At 41.9% G+C, this 23679-nt stretch overlaps 2 protein-coding genes across 4 annotated transcripts in view; one reads left to right on the top strand and one right to left on the bottom strand.

The window, feature by feature from the left end:
- Window positions 1-2281: 2281 nt before the first annotated feature.
- Window positions 2282-3607, top strand: LOC118454993 (RING finger protein 227). 2 transcript variants are annotated; one of them, XM_035912492.2, is made up of 2 exons: window positions 2282-2776; window positions 3261-3607. In XM_035912492.2, the coding sequence occupies exons 1-2, from the start codon at window positions 2326-2328 to the stop codon at window positions 3317-3319; spliced, it is 510 nt and encodes a 169-aa protein (XP_035768385.1). In that variant the 5' UTR covers window positions 2282-2325; the 3' UTR covers window positions 3320-3607. The 2 variants fall into 2 exon arrangements, with proteins under 2 accessions (XP_035768385.1, XP_035768384.1); XM_035912491.2 differs by having other exon boundaries at window positions 3258-3607.
- Window positions 3608-18609: 15002 nt separating this feature from the next.
- si:ch73-335l21.1 (insulin receptor substrate 1-B) overlaps window positions 18610-23679 on the bottom strand; it is a 51430-nt gene continuing 46360 nt past the window's right edge. For both annotated transcript variants that reach the window (XM_035912496.2, XM_006801748.3), the window contains one exon: window positions 18610-22585. Coding sequence is in view for 1 of the 2 variants with exons in the window: in XM_006801748.3 (XP_006801811.2) it covers window positions 22578-22585 (8 nt within the window). In the remaining variant the exon portion in view is untranslated. The remainder of the gene's footprint in view (window positions 22586-23679) is intronic.

Genomic DNA, 23679 nt, shown 5'->3' with positions numbered 1-23679 from the left:
TGTGGCTTTCTGAGCAGTAATTAAACCCTCAGTGATGTAAAGGTAACCAGGACACAAAAGACAGAAAATGACAGATTGGTGTCTCTCGATCATGACTTGCACTACTCCACTTGTGTATCATGTTATTATGCTTCCACACAGTCAGCATGTTGAAATTTTAAAATAGAAAGTATGGCTTAGGCGGAAGTTATTAAACATCCTTGCAGTTTATACATACACACACAGACACACACACACACACATATATATATATATATATATATATATATATATATATATATATATATATATATATATATATATATATATATATATATATATATATATATATATATATATATATATATATATATATATTGAATCATATATATTGAATCATTCAGTGGCCACCTCTCATGCTCTTCAAATGGAGAAACTGATCATCAGATCATAGAGGTTTCCTCACATACAGAGGAACTTTGGTATTGGTTTGGAAGGTGTATAGTTTTTACACCTTTGTAATTAATACAGCGATATAAACATGTGAGATGCAGGCTCCATGCAAAGACCATTGTGGCGGAGGTGTGGTCCCGGGCGCGGCTGCAGGGGAGGAGTGGTGCGGTGAGCTCAATGGGGCGGTGCTGGAGACGCAGGTGAGAACAGCTGAGGGTGTTTTGGACCGATGATGGTCTCCTTCCCTTTTATAGTGAGACGGGAGAGGAGCGGAGGAGGGCTGGAAATCAGCTGAGACCGACAGCTGTCAGACTGTGGACGGTCATAACAAAGAAAACAATAAATAAACGTGGCATCTGGAGACCAAGACCTGGGCGTGTGTGTGCCTGTGTGTAGTGCATTTCACAACCATCACTGGTTTTTAATTGACAGCTGGTTCCTTTCTCTTTAGCATTACTGAGATCCTGCTGACCAGCTCAGAAACCTGAAACAGCTCAGGTGGAGGGCTCAAGGGACAGACCTGAGGTCTGTCCCTTGTGTTCTTTGACGTTGGCCTAGTTTGTTTGTATCACACATGCTGTGTTTAAAGGTTGGTTGTGCAAGATTCAGAAAGCCCTTAAAATTATTGACACACGCCCTACTTCTCAAGTAGACATGAGCAAACCAGTTAGAGCCCATTTTGCCTTTATATCTGCCTGGTTGTAGATCAGGAGGTAGACCAGGCCTACCATTCAGAAGGTTGGTGGTTCGATCCCTGGCAGCTCCAGTTTACATGGCAGGCGTATGCCTAAATATATCGAGTTGCTGCGATGTGACCGGCTAATTGGATATTTGCATCAGTGAGCATCACTCCTGGTTAGGTTTGTTGACTTGAAACATTAGTCGGAACATTTCAGTATAAGTTCTGTGTGTCTCTTATAATGACTGTAGTTAAACAGGTGAAAAGTGGTTCATGTACATACACATTACAAAAAACCCAAACACCCCTTTTCTAAAAAAAAAAACAAAAACGAAATACTTCACAGGATATGATCCCATTTTCCTTTGAGTATTAAGATTAAAGAGACCTGGTGCTTTACATAATTATACCCTGTACAGTAAGATCAATGCAGGGGGAAAAAGTGGGAAGGCGTAAAAAGAACAGAGAGAACAAAAGACTCTACAACTCACACAAGGAAACACACAAACAGAGAGAACAGGAGAGGTTCTGGGTTTGTGATTTTTGGCCGAGACTGTGGCACAGCGGAAATCACCATGAAAGGAGTTAGGGCTGGATTATCTGAAAGGAGGAGTTTTATTTGGGGGATTACTGTGGAGAGGGAAGAGCCGACGTCACCCACGCATATACACACATACACAACCTCAGTGTTTGTGAAAGTGAAGTGTGTGTTTGTATGTAGTGTGTAGAGGGAGATAAGAAGGAAAAGCCTAGTCTGATATGTGAAAGACATTTCTCTGATCTCTGAAGATAACTTCCTGGGACTATTAGAAATGTCTACACAGAGCTTGACTTGTTGTATCTTGCCCTCCTGCCTGTCATGTACTGCACAGTGATAGAGGAGTGTGTGAGAGATAAGGAGAGATTCAGGAATGAAAACAAACTCTGTATGTTTAATGTGGATATTCTGTGTAGATACACACTTGTTACTGTGTTACTGTAGCTGGGTGTGTGTCTGTGTGTTTTGGAACCACTTCTCATGGCGTCATTGTCAGCAGTATCGTTACATCACGTGGAGCTTGTGACTCATCGGCCGTGTTTAGTTGGGTCTGAAAGGTTAGGTTTCCGACGGGACGTCCAAGCCCCGCCTCTCTCGGTGCAGTTTGAATAAAGCTGAAAGCTTGCCTTCTGACTCATTCAAACTTTAGGACGAAACGCCAGCATCAGAAAACGACATGTGCGCAGAGGAACTCGAGTGCGGGGTTTGTTACCAGACCTACAACGCGGGTCGGCGGTGTCCCCGGGAGCTCCAGTGCAAGCACAGCTTCTGCGAGAGCTGCCTCTTGGCCCTGTCCAGGCCCCTGGGACCCGGAGATGCGCATCTGGAGGCTGGCAGGTTGATCGTATGCCCGCTGTGCCGACACATCACATCCATCTCCGATCATGGGAAGATCCGAGCCGAGCTGAGGGTGGACGAGAGCGCACTGGAGCGGCTGACGGCTGCGGGACTCCTCAACGAGCCCGAGGTGGACGATCAGGTTCAAGGCGACGAGGAGGAAGCGACAGCTCCCGAGACTTCAGCCGAGGAGAGCGAGTCTTCCGCGGGCACAGGAGGCGGGAGACTCCGGCGGTCTTTGAAGAAAGTTTGGCAGGCATTAAGCGGCAAGGGCCAGCAGAGAAGAGAAGGTAAGAGAGACCCTGATTGTGGTTTATGATACGTTCACTGGTATATTTATCCTTGATTAAGTATCAGCGAAAGCAGACTGTCAAAATATCATCTAAAAATCTCAAGTTTGTATCCATTTAGTGATTTTATTCTGAAATCTTAAGGAAAAAAGCTTCACATGAATGATCCAACTGCTATAGGAACTAAAAAGAAAATAATAGCCAACTTTTTATTTTAAGTAAATGATTAGTGCTGTAAAGAGATGCAAACTTAGTCACACTATAGTTTGGTTTGATCACTCTTTCGTCAGTACCTTTTGTAAGAACTGGCATGTGTATCTATTCAATAATGACATTCTTTAACTTTAGGGAGGTTTCCTTAAAAACATGATCTAAACCTCAGTGCAACAGTTACATCATCTTATTAGCTCCTGCAGTTCCCAGCACATCACATTGAATTAAGTTTTTCATTATTTTCTAATGTGCTCTCTCTTTCTTTCAGAAGACTGTATGACCAGTGAAGACCTGAGGGCCCTCACCATGATGTCCTGTCACATGTTTTGAGCAGCCCCTTATGGCCCCAGAGTAATGCAGTATGAGTGACGAATCATCTTAAAATGGACTTGATGGCGATGATGATAAAGCCATGTGGACACTGTGAATGTTTTGATTCCTTGTTTGGCCGCTGTGTAGCTTTTGCCCTCAAATGAGAGAGAAAATGTAGAAAACTGTGATGCCAAAGCAGCCTTTTCAGCCCCACTTATGTACAGATGCAACTGTTTTGATATTTATTGTTTTTTGTTTGTTTTTATGAAAGTATTTAATATTTATAAAAATAAACACATTTTTTAAAAACACAGTTTGAAGCTTTCTGTGGATTTTTAGTGATTTGCCTTTTGATAAAAAAACAAAACAAAGTTTGAATTTATTATTGTCATAATTAAAAGCTGATAAGTAAATTGAAGGTGAAATGTACGGCCTTTCAAAGGAAAAAGGAGTGTAGACAAAAATGAAAGTTTACATAAAATTCACTGAAGTCAGTAAAACAACAAATAGCCCTTTGCTCTTAGCTCCAGGAAGTTGCTCACCTGAGACCAGGTGAACTGTATTGCCTCCAATCAGACTGACAAGCACCAGCAGAGCTGCAAGATCCCCTACATGGTTCAAGTAAAAGATACCGACTAACGGCGCTGCTGCAACTTTTACTAGTCGTATAAACCTGGAAAAAAGTTGCTGATCATGTTCGGCAACTTTGCTCCTCACCCGAGGTAAATAGTACACAGTATTTTGTGGGGGGGTTTTGCACATGCAGATAAAACATCTGAAAAGCACTAGCAATTATTTGTGATGACAGTTCAGTTCTATCTATCTATCTACATTTGGGTGTACATTTTTATCTCTCCAGAGTCCTTGTGTTTGTGCCGATCTGTGCAGCCATCGTGCTGTTTATTGTGTGCCCAGATTCTGCGAGAGGTGAGCCCAAGCATGCTCATCCTAATGGCTGTTGTGGGGTGTTGGTGTGCACGTGTTAGCTGGAGAGTCATAGTATTTATTTCAACAAAGCTGATGGTGTTAATGATGGCAGAACTCACTTTTATCAGGCATGTCAGGGATGTCACAAACAGTTTCCAGGTCATTTATGTAAGGATCTTATTTTAATTTCATTCCATTTTTTAAATTTATAAAGTATCAACAACAACTGTCCCCTCAAGTCACTTTAAATTGTAAAGGTAAAAATCCTGCAATAATAGAGAGAAGATTGTTGGGGTTTTCAGGCAGGGGGGGCAGCCATCTGTTGTGAGGGAAGAAAATAAACATTTCATCTTCAGCAACAGTAATCTTGCATCATATAAGGGAAGATTATGAAATAAAAGTGTTACAGTCAGGAATCTGTTTTTAATCTAAGATGCCAGAGAATTTTGCATGACTCACAAGTCACAGGACCATGGTGCAGACTGCCAAGTTCATCCACTTTCTGAAGCTGAGCGCCCTCTAAAGGCTAACTTTCTTCTGACTTGATTCCTCTTGCAAACAGAAGGGTTGAATAGCAGATGATAGCATAGCAGCCAAACAATTTAATTTGAATCGGTGGATTTAGCTAATGTTTATTCATTAAATATAGTGGCGCAAACATGATTCATTTAATAATTATGAAAAAACATTTGTAGTAACAAGACTGCTTAGCTCCCCATCTTTAATTCTGCGGTGTTGTGTTCAGTGTTTCAGTTCTGTTGTGTTTAGATTGTTCTTCCTGTGGATGTTTGACTGTTTCCAGAGCAAAGATTTTAACAGATCACCGTGACTCTAGAAAATAATAACTTGCTGTAAGTGTCGTAGTTAAGATGTCAGTTAAATCAAATTGGTTTAAAACTAAGGTTATATAAAATGTATTCAGTTTAATATCCTGTGAAGCTCTCATTTTTGGTACATGGGGTGAAAAGTTTGCATAACACTGTTCTTTTTATTACATTTTTAAATATAAGTAAACAAACAAAAGCAAAAAAAAAAAAACTATGTCAAAGAGATGAGATGCTGCTTTTCCAGATTCACAACCTCTGAGATTTCCACATAGAAATGTAGTGATGATCCTTGCCAATCCACTTCACCATGGCTTTCTTTGCTAGCATTAAAAGAGAGGGTAGGATATCATCAGCATACAATAAAACTTAGTTGTTTCGTACCAGTTGTAATTCCTTGAATATCTGGGTGTTTGCCTGATTGCCAGTGCTAAGAGCTCTATAGCAAGAGCAAACGAAAAGACAGTGGCCTATTTTCAGAGTCCATTGAAACAACACCACCCAATATTTTATTGTTTAACATAAAAAAAATTTGAAGTCTACTTATCAAATTTTAACAGTGTAATGAGGGGGGCAAAGCCTGAAACTGAGAATCTACAGCAGCCTGAAACCAGAGCTTCCAAAGGGATTACTTGTAGATACAATGACCTCATTATGTGAAACTTTGGCAATCATCAGACCTCTTTCAAGAAGACATAACACGGGCTTTAAACCTGCTAGAGTTATCAGTCATCCAATTGCCAGGTTATATGATATGTAAAATATTTTAGTTTATAATTTGCTATCTGTTTTCACTTTCAGCCAGTTACACAGCAACTCAGAAGCACAATGGAGCGACGTACAATGCCTGGAGACAACTTTACACTCCATATAGCCAACATCGTCCCGCCTCTACTGGTCTGCTGTCAACAGAAACTGGACTTCACACTGGAACTGATGACGGAACTGAGACGAGTGGAAATTATAGAGGGACTCCGTCAATCATTGATCTGCAATCAAAACCTTTACAGGTTACACAAGGTATTTACAGTGACGGTCAAATCAGCCCAGCAAGCAGGCAGTCTCGAGTGAGAATAATAAAAGTGCAGAGAGGCCATAGAACAGATGGAGCGAGGCCGGCAAGCAGCTTTTTAACTAGCAGATCCTCTCCCCAGCACGGAGGGCAAAGCGCAGAGAGATGGAGGTCCAAAGAGAATTACCCCACGCTCACTCAGAAAGAAGCCCTAATTGGAAATTTTCATGATTCCCACTCAATGATTATTAGAAAACCACCTACAGAAAAAGCTGGCAGTCACCAAAGCTTGAGTTTTTCAGAAATGTGGGACCTGAAATATATTCCAAAACCTTACAGCAGAGGACAAGTTGCAAAGACTGATTCTTCAAGGACGGATGAAGATAAATTTCCTGGAAACCCTTTTTCTTTTTCTCTTTCTTCATCCCAGACGAGTGGTTATTGGGAAACTCCAAGGAGGCGTTACAGTGACTATAAAGAGACAAATGAATCTCCAGCAGTTGGGGCACAGAGTACATGGAGTGGGAGTCAATCAAGCAATTTTCTCAGCTCTACACGTCATCTGGCTCCTCACGCAACATCAATCAGCAATGGCTCAAACACCCCCGTTATTAACACAAACCCAAGCGCAGAAAAACTGACATCATCCATCACAGATTCCCCCCATGGGCGAGACTCAATGAGCAATGGTCAGACACAAAGACACAAAAAGATGCAAGAGTATCTTTTCAAGGGCCCTGAGACCTCAGTTAATAGAGTTGTGGGAGATGGACGAGAGGCTTTAAGTGGACAAAGCAATGCTGTCATTACGTCAGATAATCAAAGGCCCTCTGATGTACCTGCTGCCAGCAGATTTGAATCCAGGTATTATAACACAAAAGATACAACAAAGCAAATTACTTCCAATCTGCCATATCATCATACTAGTGCGGCTCAGAATGATGAACAGATGCACAAAGATTTAAAAAGACCCATCTCCAGCTTTGTTCTTCCTCCTCTCATCACAGAACAATCTTCCGATCTTCATCTTGCTCCAGTAAAAACGAAGAATATGGCAAGTTTTTCCCCTTCACCTCACATTTATTCCACACATGGGTATGCCACCAGAAGTGAGGAACCTCTTTCAGTCAGCAAAGTCAATGCAACTACAAGAGATTTGGTGCAAATCCAAAAACCAGGAGGGGGCACACAAAGTATCTTTGGCTTCAAAGAGTTTAAAAATCCTGTGTGGCAAGTTGTAAAGAAGCCACCCACTCTCACCTTTAAAGAACAGCCAAACTCCAAACAGTACAGCTTTGAGAACATCAAGCATTATAAGTTTAAAATGTCAAATTTTTACCCTGCTCTGCTCCCAAGGTACAGTTTTGGCCAAAGAGGAAGATCTGCTTCTACTACAACACCACCGGTAATGTTGGAGAAAAACCCTGTCGTTTATTCTTCACCTTCACCCAGCACCTTAATCCCAGTCACAACACCCACGCTGTTTGTATCAGGGTTTATGCAAGTAATGACACCTAAAAGTGACCCTGGTGAGGACAGAAACCTCAACTACAGACAATTCAGAACCTACAAAATAACAAAAGCTCCAAAAAGATCCGACTCTCGACCACTCGAGGGAGCCAAACCTTCAGTTCAAGGACCGGACAAATCTGCCAGACTCCAGCAGGATCTTGATGGTATTAAAGTCGGAAGTCGACAGACCTCAGAACCGAGAAGCTTCAGAATTTCCAATCAAACTGAGCCAGGCAGCAGCAATACATCAACATGGACTCCAAAGGAGTTGAGCAGTGTTGACCTTAAACCACATTTAAAGACAGCAGAGGATTCTGTATTAGTCTTACCTGGTAAAAACAGCAGCAGACCCTACACTTTCTGGAGATTCAAGTCCTTAAAAAACACGACAGCACAGGCTCGCAACAAAATATGGTGGCCATACCCGGTGCAAGATCCAGCATCAGCATCTTACATAGTCTCCTCAGCTTATTTGAGGTCAGCAGGGCGCCTCACATTTGCATCAAAGCAAAAATCAGAGCTAAGGACACCCAACCAAAGCAAACCTGCTGAGATGAAGGCAACCCTGCTCCACACCTCCACCAGCCGCTCCGTGAGAGCCAAACACGTGAAGGCAAGACACAGAAACACCAAAAAGCTCGGCGATTCTACATTCACCAATCACACTGTGGCCATAGTCAGGCTGCCCAAGCGCCCCGCCGAAGTTAAAGCCGTCACTTACACCGATGTTCTTGGAAGTGCTTCGTTCAGTGGTGTCATGGAAACAACAGAATCTCCTGACAGGCCAACTGATATGGATCATTTTCCAAACGTGACAGCTACGACCGAGCAAAAGAAAGCGATGAACCGTTCGAATTTAAACTCTGATGATGATGATTACAGTGGAAAAAACATGACCAAGAGCTCTGAGGAAAATACTGATAATGAGATGGGAGATTTCAGCAGCACAGAGAAAAACAAGGGGAATAAATGCAAAAAAGCCGATTATGAACGGAAAAAAACAGATTTTTTTTCCAGATAATGAGGAAAGCAGTGGCTCTGAAGTTTTATCAAGTGTAGTAGGAAGTCAGGCATTTACAAAAGATTTGCTAGAGATGGAGTACCTACGAATTTCTACTGAAAATGTTTCCTTTAAGTCAGTGAACCTGCCTCACCCAAATAAAAAAACAATAAAAATGCTGGAACAGTTCCAATAAAAGCTGGAAACGTACACATGACTGTGTTTTTGTGCCAACAAACATTTCTAAACAACACGACTGAGCTGATGGATATACTATTACAAGGGCTGAGCTATAAATGGCTGATTAAACCGTGTTTACATTCAAGGGTACTTTTGTTAGTGAAGTTTATAGCTCCTGATACCAGCTTTAAACAGTGACAGTCTGTTTCCTTTTGTTTACATTCTTCGCACCTGCTGAAGATTTAAACTGGATTTATGCGTGCAACGGGCTGATCGGTCTTCTCACCTTGGAAATGGAGCAAAAGGAGCCAATTGATTAAAATGTGCAGATGTTTAAATGCTAGATTAGTGAAGAGCAGTTGTGCAAATCTTTGTCTGCTGGCAGAAGGAGCATCGTTGAGATGAGCAGTTCTGTTTCTTGACTGTATATCTGCTGTGATGCCCCTCTGTATGTGCTGCACCATACAAATTAAAAGGCTCATAATTTACTTTTGTTGTTTGTTTTGTTATAATTTACTTTGTTTTATGTTACAAGTGCCCAGCAACAAAGATGACTAACTGGACAGTGATCTGCAGAGTTTTAAGGATAAACACTATAAAGACCCTTAATAGTAATGTAACTAATAGTAGATGTAATATTAGGACGATAACAGAAAATACCCTTAATTTAGCTTCAAAAATGTGAAATATGCACCGTCATTGCAACCAGAAACTGTCTTCCCTCTGAAAACACCTCAGTGTCTAATTACATAAAAGGTCTCCGTAGTTTGGTGAAATTATGAGATCTCATGAGAATATTTCAAACATCTGTCCTCACCTTTTCATGTAGTGAGTTGGTGGTATTGAGCATCCTGGTAATTATTATAATTAGGCTAGCATGTCCAATACTTTAAAAGCCTGGGCCTTTACTAAAGTTGCAAAAAGCACAAGACCTAGGAAACGTGAAAGATTAAGTAGCCTTCATAGTTGAAGCTAACAAAGTATTCTTTGTTTCTAAATATAACCAATTAGCTTTTCTTCCTAGGCTAAGTAAGCCCAGTGCCAGCTAACAAAGTAGGTTTTGTGGCTAAACCTGACTTGTAGGCTCAAAGACTAATGTGTAAGATTTTCCCATACACACCCACTTTGTTAGCTTTAGGAAGAAGAACCGCTTAGCCAAAGAACAAAAGCTAATTGGTCAGGTTTAGCTAACAAAAGCTCAATTTGACCAATTAGTCTTTAACCTAAAACCAGTTAGCTTTGATACTTAATGCTAACAAAGAAGGTTTAAGTATAAAGCTAGAAATACTTTTTGGCTTAAAATGTTCTAAATAGTATTTTAGCTCCTCCAGCAAAGGATGGATGAGCTCATCCCATAGCCCCAAGAATCACTGCTGCAAGTGATGATCACGTAATGTATCAAGCTCACGTTTGTCTTTTACAAGAACTTTTGTTTTTTCCACTGCATAACCTTCATGCACACTACTTACAACTTCAGCAGAGTTCTTGCTCCTGATGTACTGAAAAGCATATTCAGTTCAAACCATTCAGCAAAGTCTTGATGATGATACATTTTACACAAAATGATGAAGAAATACCAAATGATGAGGTAGTTTGAAATATTGCATTGCTATCCATGTTACCACTTGGATCCTGCAGTGGTTGGCACAATTTTCCCAAGGGACCACATGGGGAACTGTTGGATGACCCAACCAATGAGCTAAACCTCTGCTCAATATGAATTTAATCTCTGTATTATAAACAGTTACTGATAATAGTAATTGCTACAATCAGGCCCTAATGGTGGCTCTTTGGGAAAATATATTGCCCACCGCTGTTAAATGTTCATGATCATAGATGGAGTGATCCTATTGGTTGACCCCCACATCAGGAAGCTGTGGTTTGGGCCTTCCTATTACTGTTATGCTAACATCAGTAATATGATCAGTGAAATTACATATTTTCATGCTTTTTATGGCCATGATTACCACTGACCATGCACTCATAATCCTCCTGAACTCAAACATATTCATTTAGAGTTGAATGAGATTCATTTGTCCTGAATATGAATGTTCGTGAGCCTCCCTGACTTCTCAGTGGATTGTAATTTTCACTAGCTTGTCCAATACAGTCAGCCAAGAAAAGACAAGAAAACTTATCACTTTCTTTGTGCACTTCACACATTACCAATAACCTGTGAATTGTGACGGCATGTGACCCATTACATTTCTGCCTGGTTACTAAAGCTAATAAAGCCATCTTTGTGCCTACAGTTAAACTGATAGGTGTAATGCATGAGGTGCAGCAGTTTAGCACTCACCCAGATCCTACTGGATTGCAGTATGCTGATGTTGCAATATTTATTATCCACATTATGAATGATGCCAAAAGCATGCTGCTCTAGTTTAAATAATAAAGAAAAAAATAGACTGTTCAGAAAAGCTCTGTAGTCTGTTCCTGGTATTACTGATGTTTAACATATTTTCCTAATGCTGCATCAGCTCTCCTGCGTTTCTGTTCTTTGTTTCAGTATTGTTTACACCAGTAATTTGCGATGACTAGCAGAGTGCTTTACTGGAATTCTGGATGATCTGGAAAACTCAGCGTGCTGGGAATGTATGATAACGCAGCCTTTTCACTGAATTACTTTAGCTCCGACCAAGAAGACGTAAAATGTGGCTTTTTGAGCGCTGGTTTTGAGTCGTTTGGCAAATGATTTGCATTCTATAATGTCAAATAGAAAGAGGGAAAACAGAGCAAGGTCATTTTTGAGGCTTTTTATAAATGGATTGTATTCCTTGTGTCCTCATTTCCATGCAGGCAGTGGCTGTTCAGCGTGCTGACACAGATTTTCCATCTCCTGTTTTTGAGCTTACATTCACACTTTCAGCATGCCGGTCTCTGAGATGGAAAAACTTGATCCTCCTTTGCACAAGTGGGGCTTCTTTGAACTCCATCAACCGATCTCATAAGTTTACACAGAGTAATTCATTAAAACGCTCCATTATTTACCCTATTTGTCTCGAATTAAACCGTAAAGGAAATGCAAATGTAGTATAAATTTGTTAGTTTCAATCACAAGGATGTAGTCATCACTCTGTTGCTACTCTTCTGTGTCTTGTCAGTTTTAGCTGAATTTACGGATAGCACACACTGAGTGACCTGATCTGGTTTTGCAGCAAGAGCACAGATGTTCCACTAGATGGCGTGGCTCATCCACTGTATTATCTAATGTGATAAAGTCAAGAGGCTTCTCATCCTGGGGGTCTGCTGTTGGCCCACTACATGACTTTTAAGTAAAATGAATTCACAAAGATCAATTTTCTATCATCATTGCCACAAATAGTAATCGTTTTAAATCCATTCCTTTCCTTTATCGATCAGACAATCGAGTGTTCAGTTTTCGGGGACGCTGTGCCCACACTAAACCCAGATCACAGCTCCTCACAAGTCCATTCAACCTGACCCTTCACCTTCTCTCAGTACTCCACTTAAATTCCAGTTCTACACTTGTCCTCCATCTACACCCTGGAAGAGGCCCCAAAGCCATGAGAAAGTGGGAGGGTTTTTTTTTTTTTTTTTGGAGGGGACCTGCCAGTCAACGTTAAACACATTGTATATTGGATTAACACCCCCCTCCAACTCTCTACCAATACCCGTGGAAAGTGGGACTGTCCACTTTCCCATAGAGGTATTAAGGTGATATGATGTTTGATGTTATGAGGTTTCCATGTGCTGGCATGTAAAGGCGTGGGCCTGCCGGCTCCTTCAAAGTCACCCTCTTTCTGTGCTGCCTTTTGTGTTAGCTGAGTGTTGTGTGTCGAGTTCACACAATTCCAAGTTTCTATGCTCGCCTAAAATATTCTCTATCAGTGTGTGTGTGTGTGTGTGTGTGTGTGTGTGTGTGTGTGTGGTGTTTTCTTGCAAAGGCTGGCCCTCCCTCCCACTTCTACTGTGAGGGGAATTCTGTACCATGTGTCTGTGGTTTTCAGGGAGCTTTCAAAGAAAATAAAGCACTGAGGCCTCACAGCCCCTCCTTACTTCCCTCCTCCTTTCTTCTTCTTCCCCTCGTTTCCCCTCACTCACTCACTCCATGTGGCACTTATTGTTTTTTACAGTTTCCACCTCCCCATTTTTAGTCCAGCCAGCCAGCTCCTGAGTGACAGAGCTAATTTCATACGCATCCTATAACCCAGACAAATCCATAATCACAGCAAACAGTCTCTCACGAGTCGGCTGAGAGGGAGAGTGAGAGCTGGGTGGTGTCGGGAGTAGGAAGGGGAGGGAGGGAAAGACAGAGAAAGGCTTTTTGTTTGGCTATGTACACTATGTGAAAGAGGGGGCGGTGAGGAAAAGGAACTGGAAATACATTAGAAAATGGTTGCGTTGGCTGTGGTGTTTGTGGCTCAGATGGCTTCAGATGTCATGTAGTGGATGGACCCACACACATGGATACCATGACTGTGTGTAAACTTACTTTACTGAGTCTGCAGTGATTAACTTTGCCCTAAGGCTCATATATACATGGAGAAAAATAAAGGAACGTTGTAAGATTAAGAGAAGCATCTTGCAGTAGTTTCTGGCTGTAGTCAAAGGTTTTATTGGCTTATTTATGGTTTAATGTGTCTAACTGTAAGGGGGAATAAGGGAAAAAAAGAGCATAGCTGTTTCTAACCTCTCATGAACAGTGCTTTCTTAGTCAAGCTTTCTAGTCATATCCTTAAGTAGTGTTCAGGAATAGTTCTAAAGGCTTCTTGAAGGACATTCAAAGCTCTTCTTTGGATGTTTCTGCCTTTTGTTCTGTTCTCTATCGTGCTGATCCCACACTGCTTCAATAATGTTGAGGTCCAGACCAATCCATGACTGATAGTTTTCCACCGTGTGTTTTTGCTCTCCAGGTATTGGCATCGTGTGCACTGGGATATTTTGGGATCACTGTCGTGCTGAAAAATTAGACTGAACCCAAAATTTCAAACTTGGACTCATCACTTCCTGTTGCCACTTATTGTCAGTGCAGTTCCTGTGTAATCTGGCATACCTTCACCTTTTCTCTGTTTCCCTTCCGCAAGAATGAGAGCCTGAACAGATCAACAGAGGAGCAAGACGAATATCTCAGATCCTGTGTCAGGTCATGCTGTTTTTCTTTTTTTTCCTATTTCTTAAGGAAGCGCTTTTCCCCCCCTCTTTCCTATTTCTGATACATTTGGACAGATTCAATAAAAGAAATTGGAGCAAATTGGATGGAAAATGAGTGAAAAAGCAGCCAATGTCCAAAGAAAAACAACATTGGAAAGAATTTCAGAAAAGCCTTCAGATGTTTTGCTTGAGCACTTTAAAAGCACTTAAAAAAAACCACATAAAAATCTGCCTCCTTGGAAGCAGAGTATAAAAAAACGAGGGATGGCTCAAGACTTTTGCACAGTACTGCAATAGAATAAGTGTGAATAATGTTGAGGAAGCACTCTTGAAGCATGGAGTAGTGCCCACATCACCGTTCCCACATGTGCTTCGGGAACAAAAGCTTCATCCATGCCCTACATTCATCGAGCTTCCTGTGGACCGCACCATGGAGGAAGTCATAAAGACCGGAAGACTTCCTGTATTGTTGCCAGCATTTAGCGGTACAAAGTGTACATGATGTGCAAGCCCAGAGACTAGTGATGTAAACCTATAAAAATAGATCGCTTAGCCTCATCAAAGGGCCCAAGACGTACATCTGATGGGAGATTTATGCATCTGTTTTCTTTCCACAGCTTTAAGACCTGTTTTTACTGCGCTCAGCAGATGTGTTGATGCTTTAAAGCAGACTGGAAATCAAGCTATTTTAGGAAATCGTTTTCACACACACACTCGATGGAGCTTTTAGCATTCTTTCATATACTGAACATCAGATTTCATACCATTCCTTGATTCATTATAACACTCTAGTCTAGTACATCATGCAAGCACTCTTTGCTTGCATGCTTAGTGCATTGGATCATTAATGTGCAGTTACATCATTTTTGAGGACTTAAACTGAAGGAATTGTTAACCTGCAACAAACTGAAGTTTCCAAATCCTAGCTTCGATAAAACTGAGCATACACTATATTGCCAAAAGTATTTGCTTGTCCCTCACCCCTTCACGCTCATCATATGAACTTGAGTGACTTCCTGTTTTTAGTCCATAGGGTTTAATATTATGTTGGCCTGGAGGAATGTTTATGGAAATTTTTGATCGTTCTCCCAGAAACGCATTTGTGAGGTCAGATACTGATGTTGCTCTATTTCTGCTCTAATTCAAACCAAAGATGTTCTGTCAGGATGAGGTCAGGACTCTGTGCAGGCCAGTCAATGTCTTCCACACCAAAATGCTTGTCCATGCCATTATGGTCCTTTCTTTGGTGCACTGATGTGCATCCATTTTGGAACAAGAACAGTCCATCCCCAATCTGCTGGATTACCAAATAGAGAAGCGTGATTCGTCACTGTAAACAACACGTCTCTACTGCTGTAGAGTCCAGTGGTGGCGTACTTTACGCCACTGCATCCGACACTTTGCGTTGCACTTGGTGATGTAATGCTTGGATGCAGCTGCTCGGCCATGGAAACCCATTCCATGAAGCTGTGCACACTTGGCACCGCTGACCCCACTCTTCGATTTTACGTGACGTACCACTTCATGGCTGAGTTGCTGTGGTTCCCAATCACTCCCGCTTTGTAATAATACCACTAGCAGTGAATACTTATGGCAATATAGTGCATATTGAGGTTCAAAATAGACTCTTGCACTCAAAAATTGCACCATTAAGTAGCGTTTTTTTCCCTCTGTGGTGTCGATCATATCTGCTATCACTGTGGAAGCTCACCGTAGCATTTTTCTCGAGCACTTTAAAGGATTTATGTACTCTGTGAAAAATTTGACACCATTGGGAACTCCAGACATAGAGCTCATGCGATGTTCCACATAGGGACTCCTGTGGTTATTTAACTGAATTTGTTCACACGATACTCTGCAGGTATTCCTAATGTTTATACAAGCAGGGTTATAGAGTGTATTTGTGCCGCTGTGTACCTGCAGGTGCATGTAGGTGTGTTTGTGTAACTGCAACACAGATACAGTATGATGAACACATACAATGACGAGATTATTGGCAGTCAGACACATCAGGTCCACCCGCTGCCTCATGGCCAGCGCACCTCCCTATGACTGAACTTTGTGTCCTCTTCCTTTGGCTCCCATCCACCATCCGTCTTCTGCTCTCTTTCAGTCGTTTGTCTTCGCCAGGGATGCTGTCACCGTAGCCGAGCCTGGCATCATCGCTGGCTGTCGCCACTACTACCAGATGGCCGCTGTGTCCATTCTCTCCTTATGATGCTCTGCATTTCCGCCTTGTCTTATTTAACTGTAGTGAGATTAATCTGAATGAGTTTATCTGCTGTGAGGGCCTCAGAGTGCATCACAAAGATGGTTTACTTCTTCATTTTTATTTCACTGATTGTGGATTTCTATAGAAACAGGGACATTCTTTGTGACAGTGTTTAAGGTCACTCAGTAAATCAGGAGCATTGCTAAGCACTGAATAGGACCAGAGAAATGACTGAAACTATAATGTACTAGACTATTTTGGTAAATGTAGCATTTCTGTTGTGTTTCGGCCTTTCAGGCCACACTACAGAAGGAGCTTCTAAAAGTGTCCTTCCAGGGTCAAGATGATCTGCATTTAAATGTGGACAAGGAAAACATCCTAGTGTGCACCTTTATCTGCTTTTCTATACTGTACACCGTTTTGTTATAGTTGGCTTTTTATGGGCCAACATTTCTAAATAGTTATGTTCATAGTGCTACCTGTTGCTTTGGCATGCTCTTGACAGCAATTATTTTTGAAGATTAAAATTTTCTGACCCACACTCACACAGCTCAGCTCAATGTCTTGTTTATTGCATCCAAAAATTAGGCTACGGCATGTTCACGGATCGAGCCCGAATCAGTGCTCAGCATTTAGCAAATCACAAATGCACAAACAGTTGGAGCACAGATTACAAGTTTTACAGTTTTACCACTTTTGTCCTGCATTTCCATCATCTTGGATGGTTAAGTCAGGGTTAGCGGGGGTGCCTCAACTTTCCGATTTGGAAATCTGACTTGATGGGATGTTCTGGTGGAATAGGCTGACTCAGAAGTTGCGATTTCTGATTTTTGAGTATAAATGGTGTGAAGAATTAGTAATGCCCCTACAGCTACCTGTTAAAATTCCCAATTTTACAGCACAAATGTATGGAAGCTAGTTTACTCCACAGATTTTTCCTCTTTTTTTCCATCCATAAGTCAGAATTACTTAAATTTATTAAGTAAAATTTTGAGGTACAAACTTTAAGAATTAATTAAAAAATCAATTAAAAATTCAGTTGAGGATGCAAAGTTCTGCTTCACATAACTAAACGCCCCCTTCATAATGATATAGGGGATGCACTTGACCATGTTCGTACTTTACCATTCATTTTGTAAATATGTGTGTATGCACTGGACACATCTTGTTTATGGATTCATTATCCTGGCTCCTGCTTGTGTAAACTTGTGTATGGGTGTCAAATGTTAGGCCTGGGGGCCAGGATCAGGCCGGCATGCTGGATGAAAAAATATGAAGGAGGGCATAAATTTGGGACTTTTAACTGTATTTTTACATGGCCTGTATTCGTATAGTGCTTTACTTAGTCCCTAAGGACCCCAAAGCGCTTTACACTACATTCAGTCATTCACCCACTAATGATGGCAAGCTACATTGTAGCCACAGCTGTCCTGGGGCGCACTGACAGAGGCGAGGCTGCCGGACACTGGCGCAACCGGGCCCTCTGACCACCACCAGTAGGCAACGGGTGAAGTGTCTTGCAAAGCACACAACGACCGAGCCTGTCCGAGCCGGGGCTCGAACCGGCAACCTTCCGATTACAAGACGAACTGCCAAGTCTTGAGCCACGATCGCCCATTTTACAGCTTTTCTTGCTGATAACACACACACACACACACCCCATTAATACTACACTAAAGTAGTCAATGATTGGTTTGTTTTGGGTCGTTTCTGTTTTGGCGGCGGGGGGGGGGGGGGGGGGGGGGGGGGGGGCTTTTACTACTATAGGAATTTGGGCAAAAATTAGAAATTTTTCATCAATCAACAAAAATTTAAAAATGAGGTAACATAACTTTCTTTGTCGTTTTACACATGCATTATGTAGAAAAACTGAAACTGCACTTCTTTGTCTTATATTAAAATATCTCTGATATTAAACGTGTAATCAAACAATTTTAGCTCTTCATAATCAAACACCGAGTTTCACTCGTCTTGCCTACAGTTGTCACAGTTCTGTTTTCAGCTGTATTTTCCAAGACGCATTTACACAAAAAGTGAACTAGAGCCAAAGAGAACTAAAGTGTCAGAAAAAAAGCAGCAGTGTAGGTTTCAGTATCCTCAGGTGTGGTTTTAGTGCCTTATTTTAATCTTTGGAGGCTTATGGTTGTCTAAACTAGCCTTAATTTTTATTCATAAAGGGAAGTGAGAGCGTGTGCAGGTGCACGTCTGGTCTCTGCGCTCTCTCATTTCTATTAATTCCTTCTGCCAGCCCGCAATCACACCTGGGCTGGGTTTAGTTACTCATCCATCTGTGGACGAAGACGATACAAGATCCCACACGGGAGCACGGATTTATCGGGCCGAGGAAAGCTTATTTAATAAACCCAAGTGCTGAGTGAGAGGGTTGCCTTGAATGAGGCAGAGGGAGGCCACGAACACGGTGTTGGTTAAATTCCCGGTCAGACGAGTGATTAACTCCACCGGAGAGCTGCCAAAAAAATCGAGTCGACGATCTTATCAATGGAAGTGGCGAATGTGACTAAGGCAGCTGAAAGACGCCTTTGAAAAACGACCAGGCCATTTTCCTTTCCACAAAACAGCGTGACATCTGCGCTGTGGTCGCAGCCTCATCGAGCGAGCGTGTGTGACTCACAAAAGTGTTAGAGGCGCATGAGCCCGTCTGCGTCTGTGGCATTTCTCGCAGATGTTCACACTTGCTTCAGACTGTAAATTAAAGCGTCTTCCGCTCGCAGCTCAGTAGCTCCGTTGTTTTTCTGTCTCTTTTTTTTCTTTTCTTTTTACCAAATCATCCCCATTACATCAATCAAAAACCCAGCAGCCAGTCTCAGACACAAAACAAACCACAAGCCCTTTTAGTCCTTTTGTTGTTTGACTTTTTTTAATCCTTTCTAGTCAGATTTTGTTTTTCCTCAAGCAAAAGAAGTAAAACTGTCTACATCAATGGCAAATCTCACAATATTCCCCATTCAGTACCATCCCTCGGGGGGAACAGGAGGAATACATACAATTCAGAACAGCAGCAGCAGCACCTTCCTGCACATTTAATGAACACGTCTACATCCGCTAACAATGCAATGAATGAAATCATACAGCCGACCTTAGAACTGCCTGAGCGTCTCCCAGAAGGAGTTCAGTTCATGATATGTGGGTGTGACAATCGAGTACGTCGCCACGGGCAGCCAAAGTTTTCCAGACTGCGGGCAGTTTGACAAGGTAAAAACGTTCATTAAGAAGCAAAAATAAAATAAAAAAAGAATAAAATCATCAGATGCTCAGAGCTTGAGGGATGGGGGACTCTTAATGGCAGGATAATAACGACAGGATTGAAAGCAACTGTGTTTGTGCGCTCTTTCTAAACTCCAAAGTACCATCAAGCATTTGCGTTTTGACTGAAAACTGCTGAGTTACATTATGAGAACATCTCCAAAAATACCATTAGAAGCATTTCTACTCGCGTGTTTGCCTGCGAGTCTGGAGTGGGTAAACACGTGAGATTCATGTGTTCATGAGTCTGTTTTTCATTCGTATTCTTCCCCCCTCTCAATTCTGAATGACTATCCTTTATTACCCGCAGTTTCCTACCACTCAAAAAAAGCTCAATTGTTACGCTGTCAACCTCAAAAGTCATGTGACCAGAGGGAAAAAGTTCACGAGCATCTCGAGGCAGGCGGGCAAACACGCGAGTCCAAATTTGCAGCTACACACATACATGTGTAATTAGACGTTAAGTTATTTATTATTTTTCTCCTTCTTGCTGCTGTGCGGTGGCCTTTTCTTCCTCTTCGTGCACTTGTATTTTTTTTAAACCCTCCAGTCAGAGTCACACACAAATTCAAGGTTAAAGCATACGCAAATCTTCACAATGAGCAGACAGCGAGGTGAGATATGTCACAGTTTTCCCCTCGCTGCTAAAGAAAACACCAGGGGAGGGAGAACATAAAAGGTTACATTTTTAACATTTTTTCATACCCCCCAAAACAAAAACAAAGCAATGTGTCCAGACTTGAGAGCTCAAGGTCACCAGAGGAGAACAGCCGCGTTTTTTTGTGTTTTGGCACTGCTGCGATTTAGTCCTCCATTAAGGTCCAACGCTTCTGGGCTCAAAGCCACGGCTATCAGTCAAGTCATCGGATAGATCGCTGCCACACCGCACAAACAGAAAAAGTTATTTCATGAGAACTGTACAGCCAAAAGAGACCCAAAAACAATAAGACACAAAAAATAGTCAGTATACTCTGATAGGATATCAATATTAGTGCTAGTTGCTAAGAGAGAGATAGGACAGACAGGCACTTAAGTTCTAATGCATAGCAGAAATTGAAGCAAGAGCCTAGACAGAAAAGAAGGACTTGGGGCCAAAGCAAAGTGAAAACACCTCTTAAAATGTTTGGTGCTGTGTAAAAAAACCCAAGTGAACAAACTGCAATTTTTTTCATACCGATGAAATGATAACTGATCCCTGCTCAACTGCTAAAAAGCAGTGTGCTGACGACTACAAAGCTAGCATCAGCATGGCTATTGATAGGGCCTCTGTCCTCAGCTGTGTGCACTGTATGCTATTTAGCATCCTGAGATGAAGGGGATTAAGTGAGACACAAGTGTCTGGAGCCAGTAGCTCTAATGGGATTGCTTAGCAGTATATTTGGGGAGGGGGGGGTCTAACCCTGAGCTGTGGTCAGCAGGACGGCGAATTTACGCCCTGGCACAATGCTAATATGTTAATCTGATCTAGCTGGTTTTAACTAGCTAGCAGGCTACTGTACTCCCTGCTACAAGTGTCTTTAGTTTGAGACATGTGTGCTCAATACTTATGGCTCACCGAACAGCGAAAGTATGCAGTGAAGAAGATATCAGGAGCAGAAAAATTTGAATTTTGAAGAGTAAAATCGACACATAATATTTAACAGTACGCTAACAGCAGCTATGCTAGTATTTCTCACAGTAGAAAGGAAGGCTAGCAGATTGCTAGTACTTTAGGTCTCAGTCAGACAAGCCTAGTGGCTTGCTAGCGACCATTTAGCAGCTACTGGTCGCTAGGTTAAAATATTTATTCCTCAACCAGTTGCGAGTCATTGCTAGAGGCTGCTGGCAGTTGCTGTGAAACTGATTGCAAAAGCTCCATACTCAAATGGTTGGAGACTAGTTAGTAACCCTGTTGCAACCACCGTTTTCTAAGGAAAAATAGGTATTACACGACTCTGAAATTGGTCACAAAAAGGTGTTTTTATTGCTGCATCAAAAACATTGTGATTGCTTTGCTTGCTAGAGGTTGCAAGAATAAATGCTGTTGTTGCCTGTTGCTTACACGGAAGACCACAACTTGTCCGCTAACACCTGCCATCTCTTCGCCAAGCAACTGTGAAACTGTAAGAAAAAAATTGGAAATGGAGAACTGTTTGCCTTCAAAATAGGTTGCAACTTTTGAAATGTGTTGGTTGCAACAATTACTTTGAAGGCGAACACTCTCTGCTTCTGGTTTGCTCGGGAGAGTAAGCGGTGAGTGTTTGCAGACAAGTCTGCATCTTCCTTGCAAACTACAAGTGACTGCAGCAACCTGCCTGCAACCACAGCAATGACAAGAAGGTGCAGTTTTTGGTGCAGTGATTTCCTCTAGCAACAATTCGCTGGGGAATACTAACTTTTTCCCTAGCAACCAGAAGTTACCAGGAGGTTGCTGACTGGTCTCTGGGCTTGTGGCTCTGAGGACTTAGTGAAATTTCTGCGTTCATGTCATATCAGATTTATTGTGTACAATCTCCCCCCCGCTTCATTTTATTTCAACATTCCAGTTAGGACTGTCAACATGTTTTTCTTGATTTTACCCATCTTGGATGACTCACATCAAGGAATATGAACTGAAACCTAAAGACATAGTGTTTTTCAGCCACATATGAGCAACTCTGTAATCACAAAGCTGACGATCGCTGTGCACACAGCAAACCTTCAAACCTTACATACTTTATGACATGAATGCAGTAAAAGTTCACACCAGTGCTCCCCACTTTTGTTTTTATAACTACATTAAATCAAGCTTGGAAAGAAAAACAACAAAAAACACCCCACAAAGCTTCACTGAAGTTCTCTGGAAAATGGCTACAATCTGAAAATGAGGCACTTTTTGAGCAGATGTACAATTCCACACATTTTTCTTTTTCATCAACCGTTGTATTCTTTATAATTGGAGCTCTTCCAATTAGGAAAAAAAAAGAAAAAAGAAAACACTGTTCTCCATTTTTGTACCCTCCTCTGACGGGTTTCACTCAAGGAATGAGAGCAGCAAATAGCTTTTTAAGAATGTCATTTGGCACACATCCCTGTTGGTTTCCACAACCAACTAGATGAAAGCGAAGAGGAAAAAAAGAAAAGAAGTTTTCCATCAGTCTCTGACAAAGTGCTTGAGGACCGTGTCCGATCCAGCTGCTCTCTCGATGCGATAGGTTGCCACAAAATGAAGAGGCGGAGCCTTTGTTTTCCCCAGGGACGATTCACCGACATCAGCACTCTAGAAGAAAAGCCAGAGAAGAGAGGTTTGATTACAAATCGTTTAAACACACCTCAGATATGAAGAAGATGAAAGAAATGTTATGTAAACAAAGTGTCTCCTCCTTATCTGGTTAATATGTAATGTGTGATATCAGTTCTGGAACACGCTGACCATAAAACTAACAACTTGAATACGTAGTGCGGCTAAACGGGCTGGAAGAAAGACTCAGACAGGAAGAAGGAGATAAAGGGAACAGCAGGGAGGGAGAAAGTGAGGACACCTATGGCTACAGGCAACTGTGTGTGTGAGAGTGTGTGTGAGAGTGTGTGTGTGCGCACAAGCCCGTACTTGGGAAAACAGAGTTCTAGATCCCATGTTGCATTTTCGTGAGCACATGCCCCACATGTGAGCACACAGGTATGTGTGAAAATGTCACTGCTGCAGTTATTCAAAATGTCAAGTCTGAAAATTAGTCATGGCTTCTTTTTTCTTTTTCTTTTTTTTGCACCATTGGAAGGATTAGCTGCATAATTCTGCTCCACAGTAGAGACAGCAGCAGAATCACATGACATCCAGAGCCATCTGTCAGTCTTGGGTCCTCTGTGCCGTGTCATGTTAGGTTACCCTGGTCACAGCTTTAGTAGGCAGTGTACAGCGATGATTGCAGTGCAGAAGTGAGCTAAAATTGTTTTTATACAAGGGGGAGTCTGCACCCTCCATCCACTTACTACTACAAATGGTACCACTGGTGCAAAAGAAATTGGTATACGGCTCGAGAAGAATGGCACCACAGCGCTTAGCACTGACACCACGTATCAGGAACACTACAGCTCTAGCAGGTCTGTGTATTGTGTGGGTGTGTCTTATGTCATCCAGGCACTCAGATGCCACTCATTTCTCCTTTAGGAGCCAATGCACAGGTGGCTTCATTCAGCGATCAGCCACCCAGCAGTATATAAGCTAGCGAAGAGCTGCTTATTGAGTAATGAGATTTAGTGGTTTATTCTGCTTGTGTTAACTAAGATTTGTGTTTTATTTGTGCTACTAGTCACTTTTGTGATCTGTTAGGGAGGGCGTGTCCTGGGTCTGCCCCAGGGGCCTCCTCCCGGAGG

The sequence above is a fragment of the Neolamprologus brichardi genome, chromosome 3 (assembly GCF_056152115.1).
Source record: "Neolamprologus brichardi isolate AB-2024 chromosome 3, ASM5615211v1, whole genome shotgun sequence".
Lineage (NCBI taxonomy): Eukaryota > Metazoa > Chordata > Actinopteri > Cichliformes > Cichlidae > Neolamprologus > Neolamprologus brichardi.
The sequence above is the reverse complement of the archived record's forward strand: the minus strand, read 5'-3'. Positions and strand labels throughout refer to the sequence as shown.

Coding starts and splice junctions, on each gene's coding strand:
- LOC118454993 (XM_035912491.2), top strand. CDS start 2,326: ATGTGCGCAGAGGAACTCGAGTGCGGGGTTTGTTACCAGACCTACAAC. Junction 2,777..3,257: donor GGGCCAGCAGAGAAGAGAAG/GTAAGAGAGACC, acceptor TCTTTCTTTCAG/AAGACTGTATGACCAGTGAA.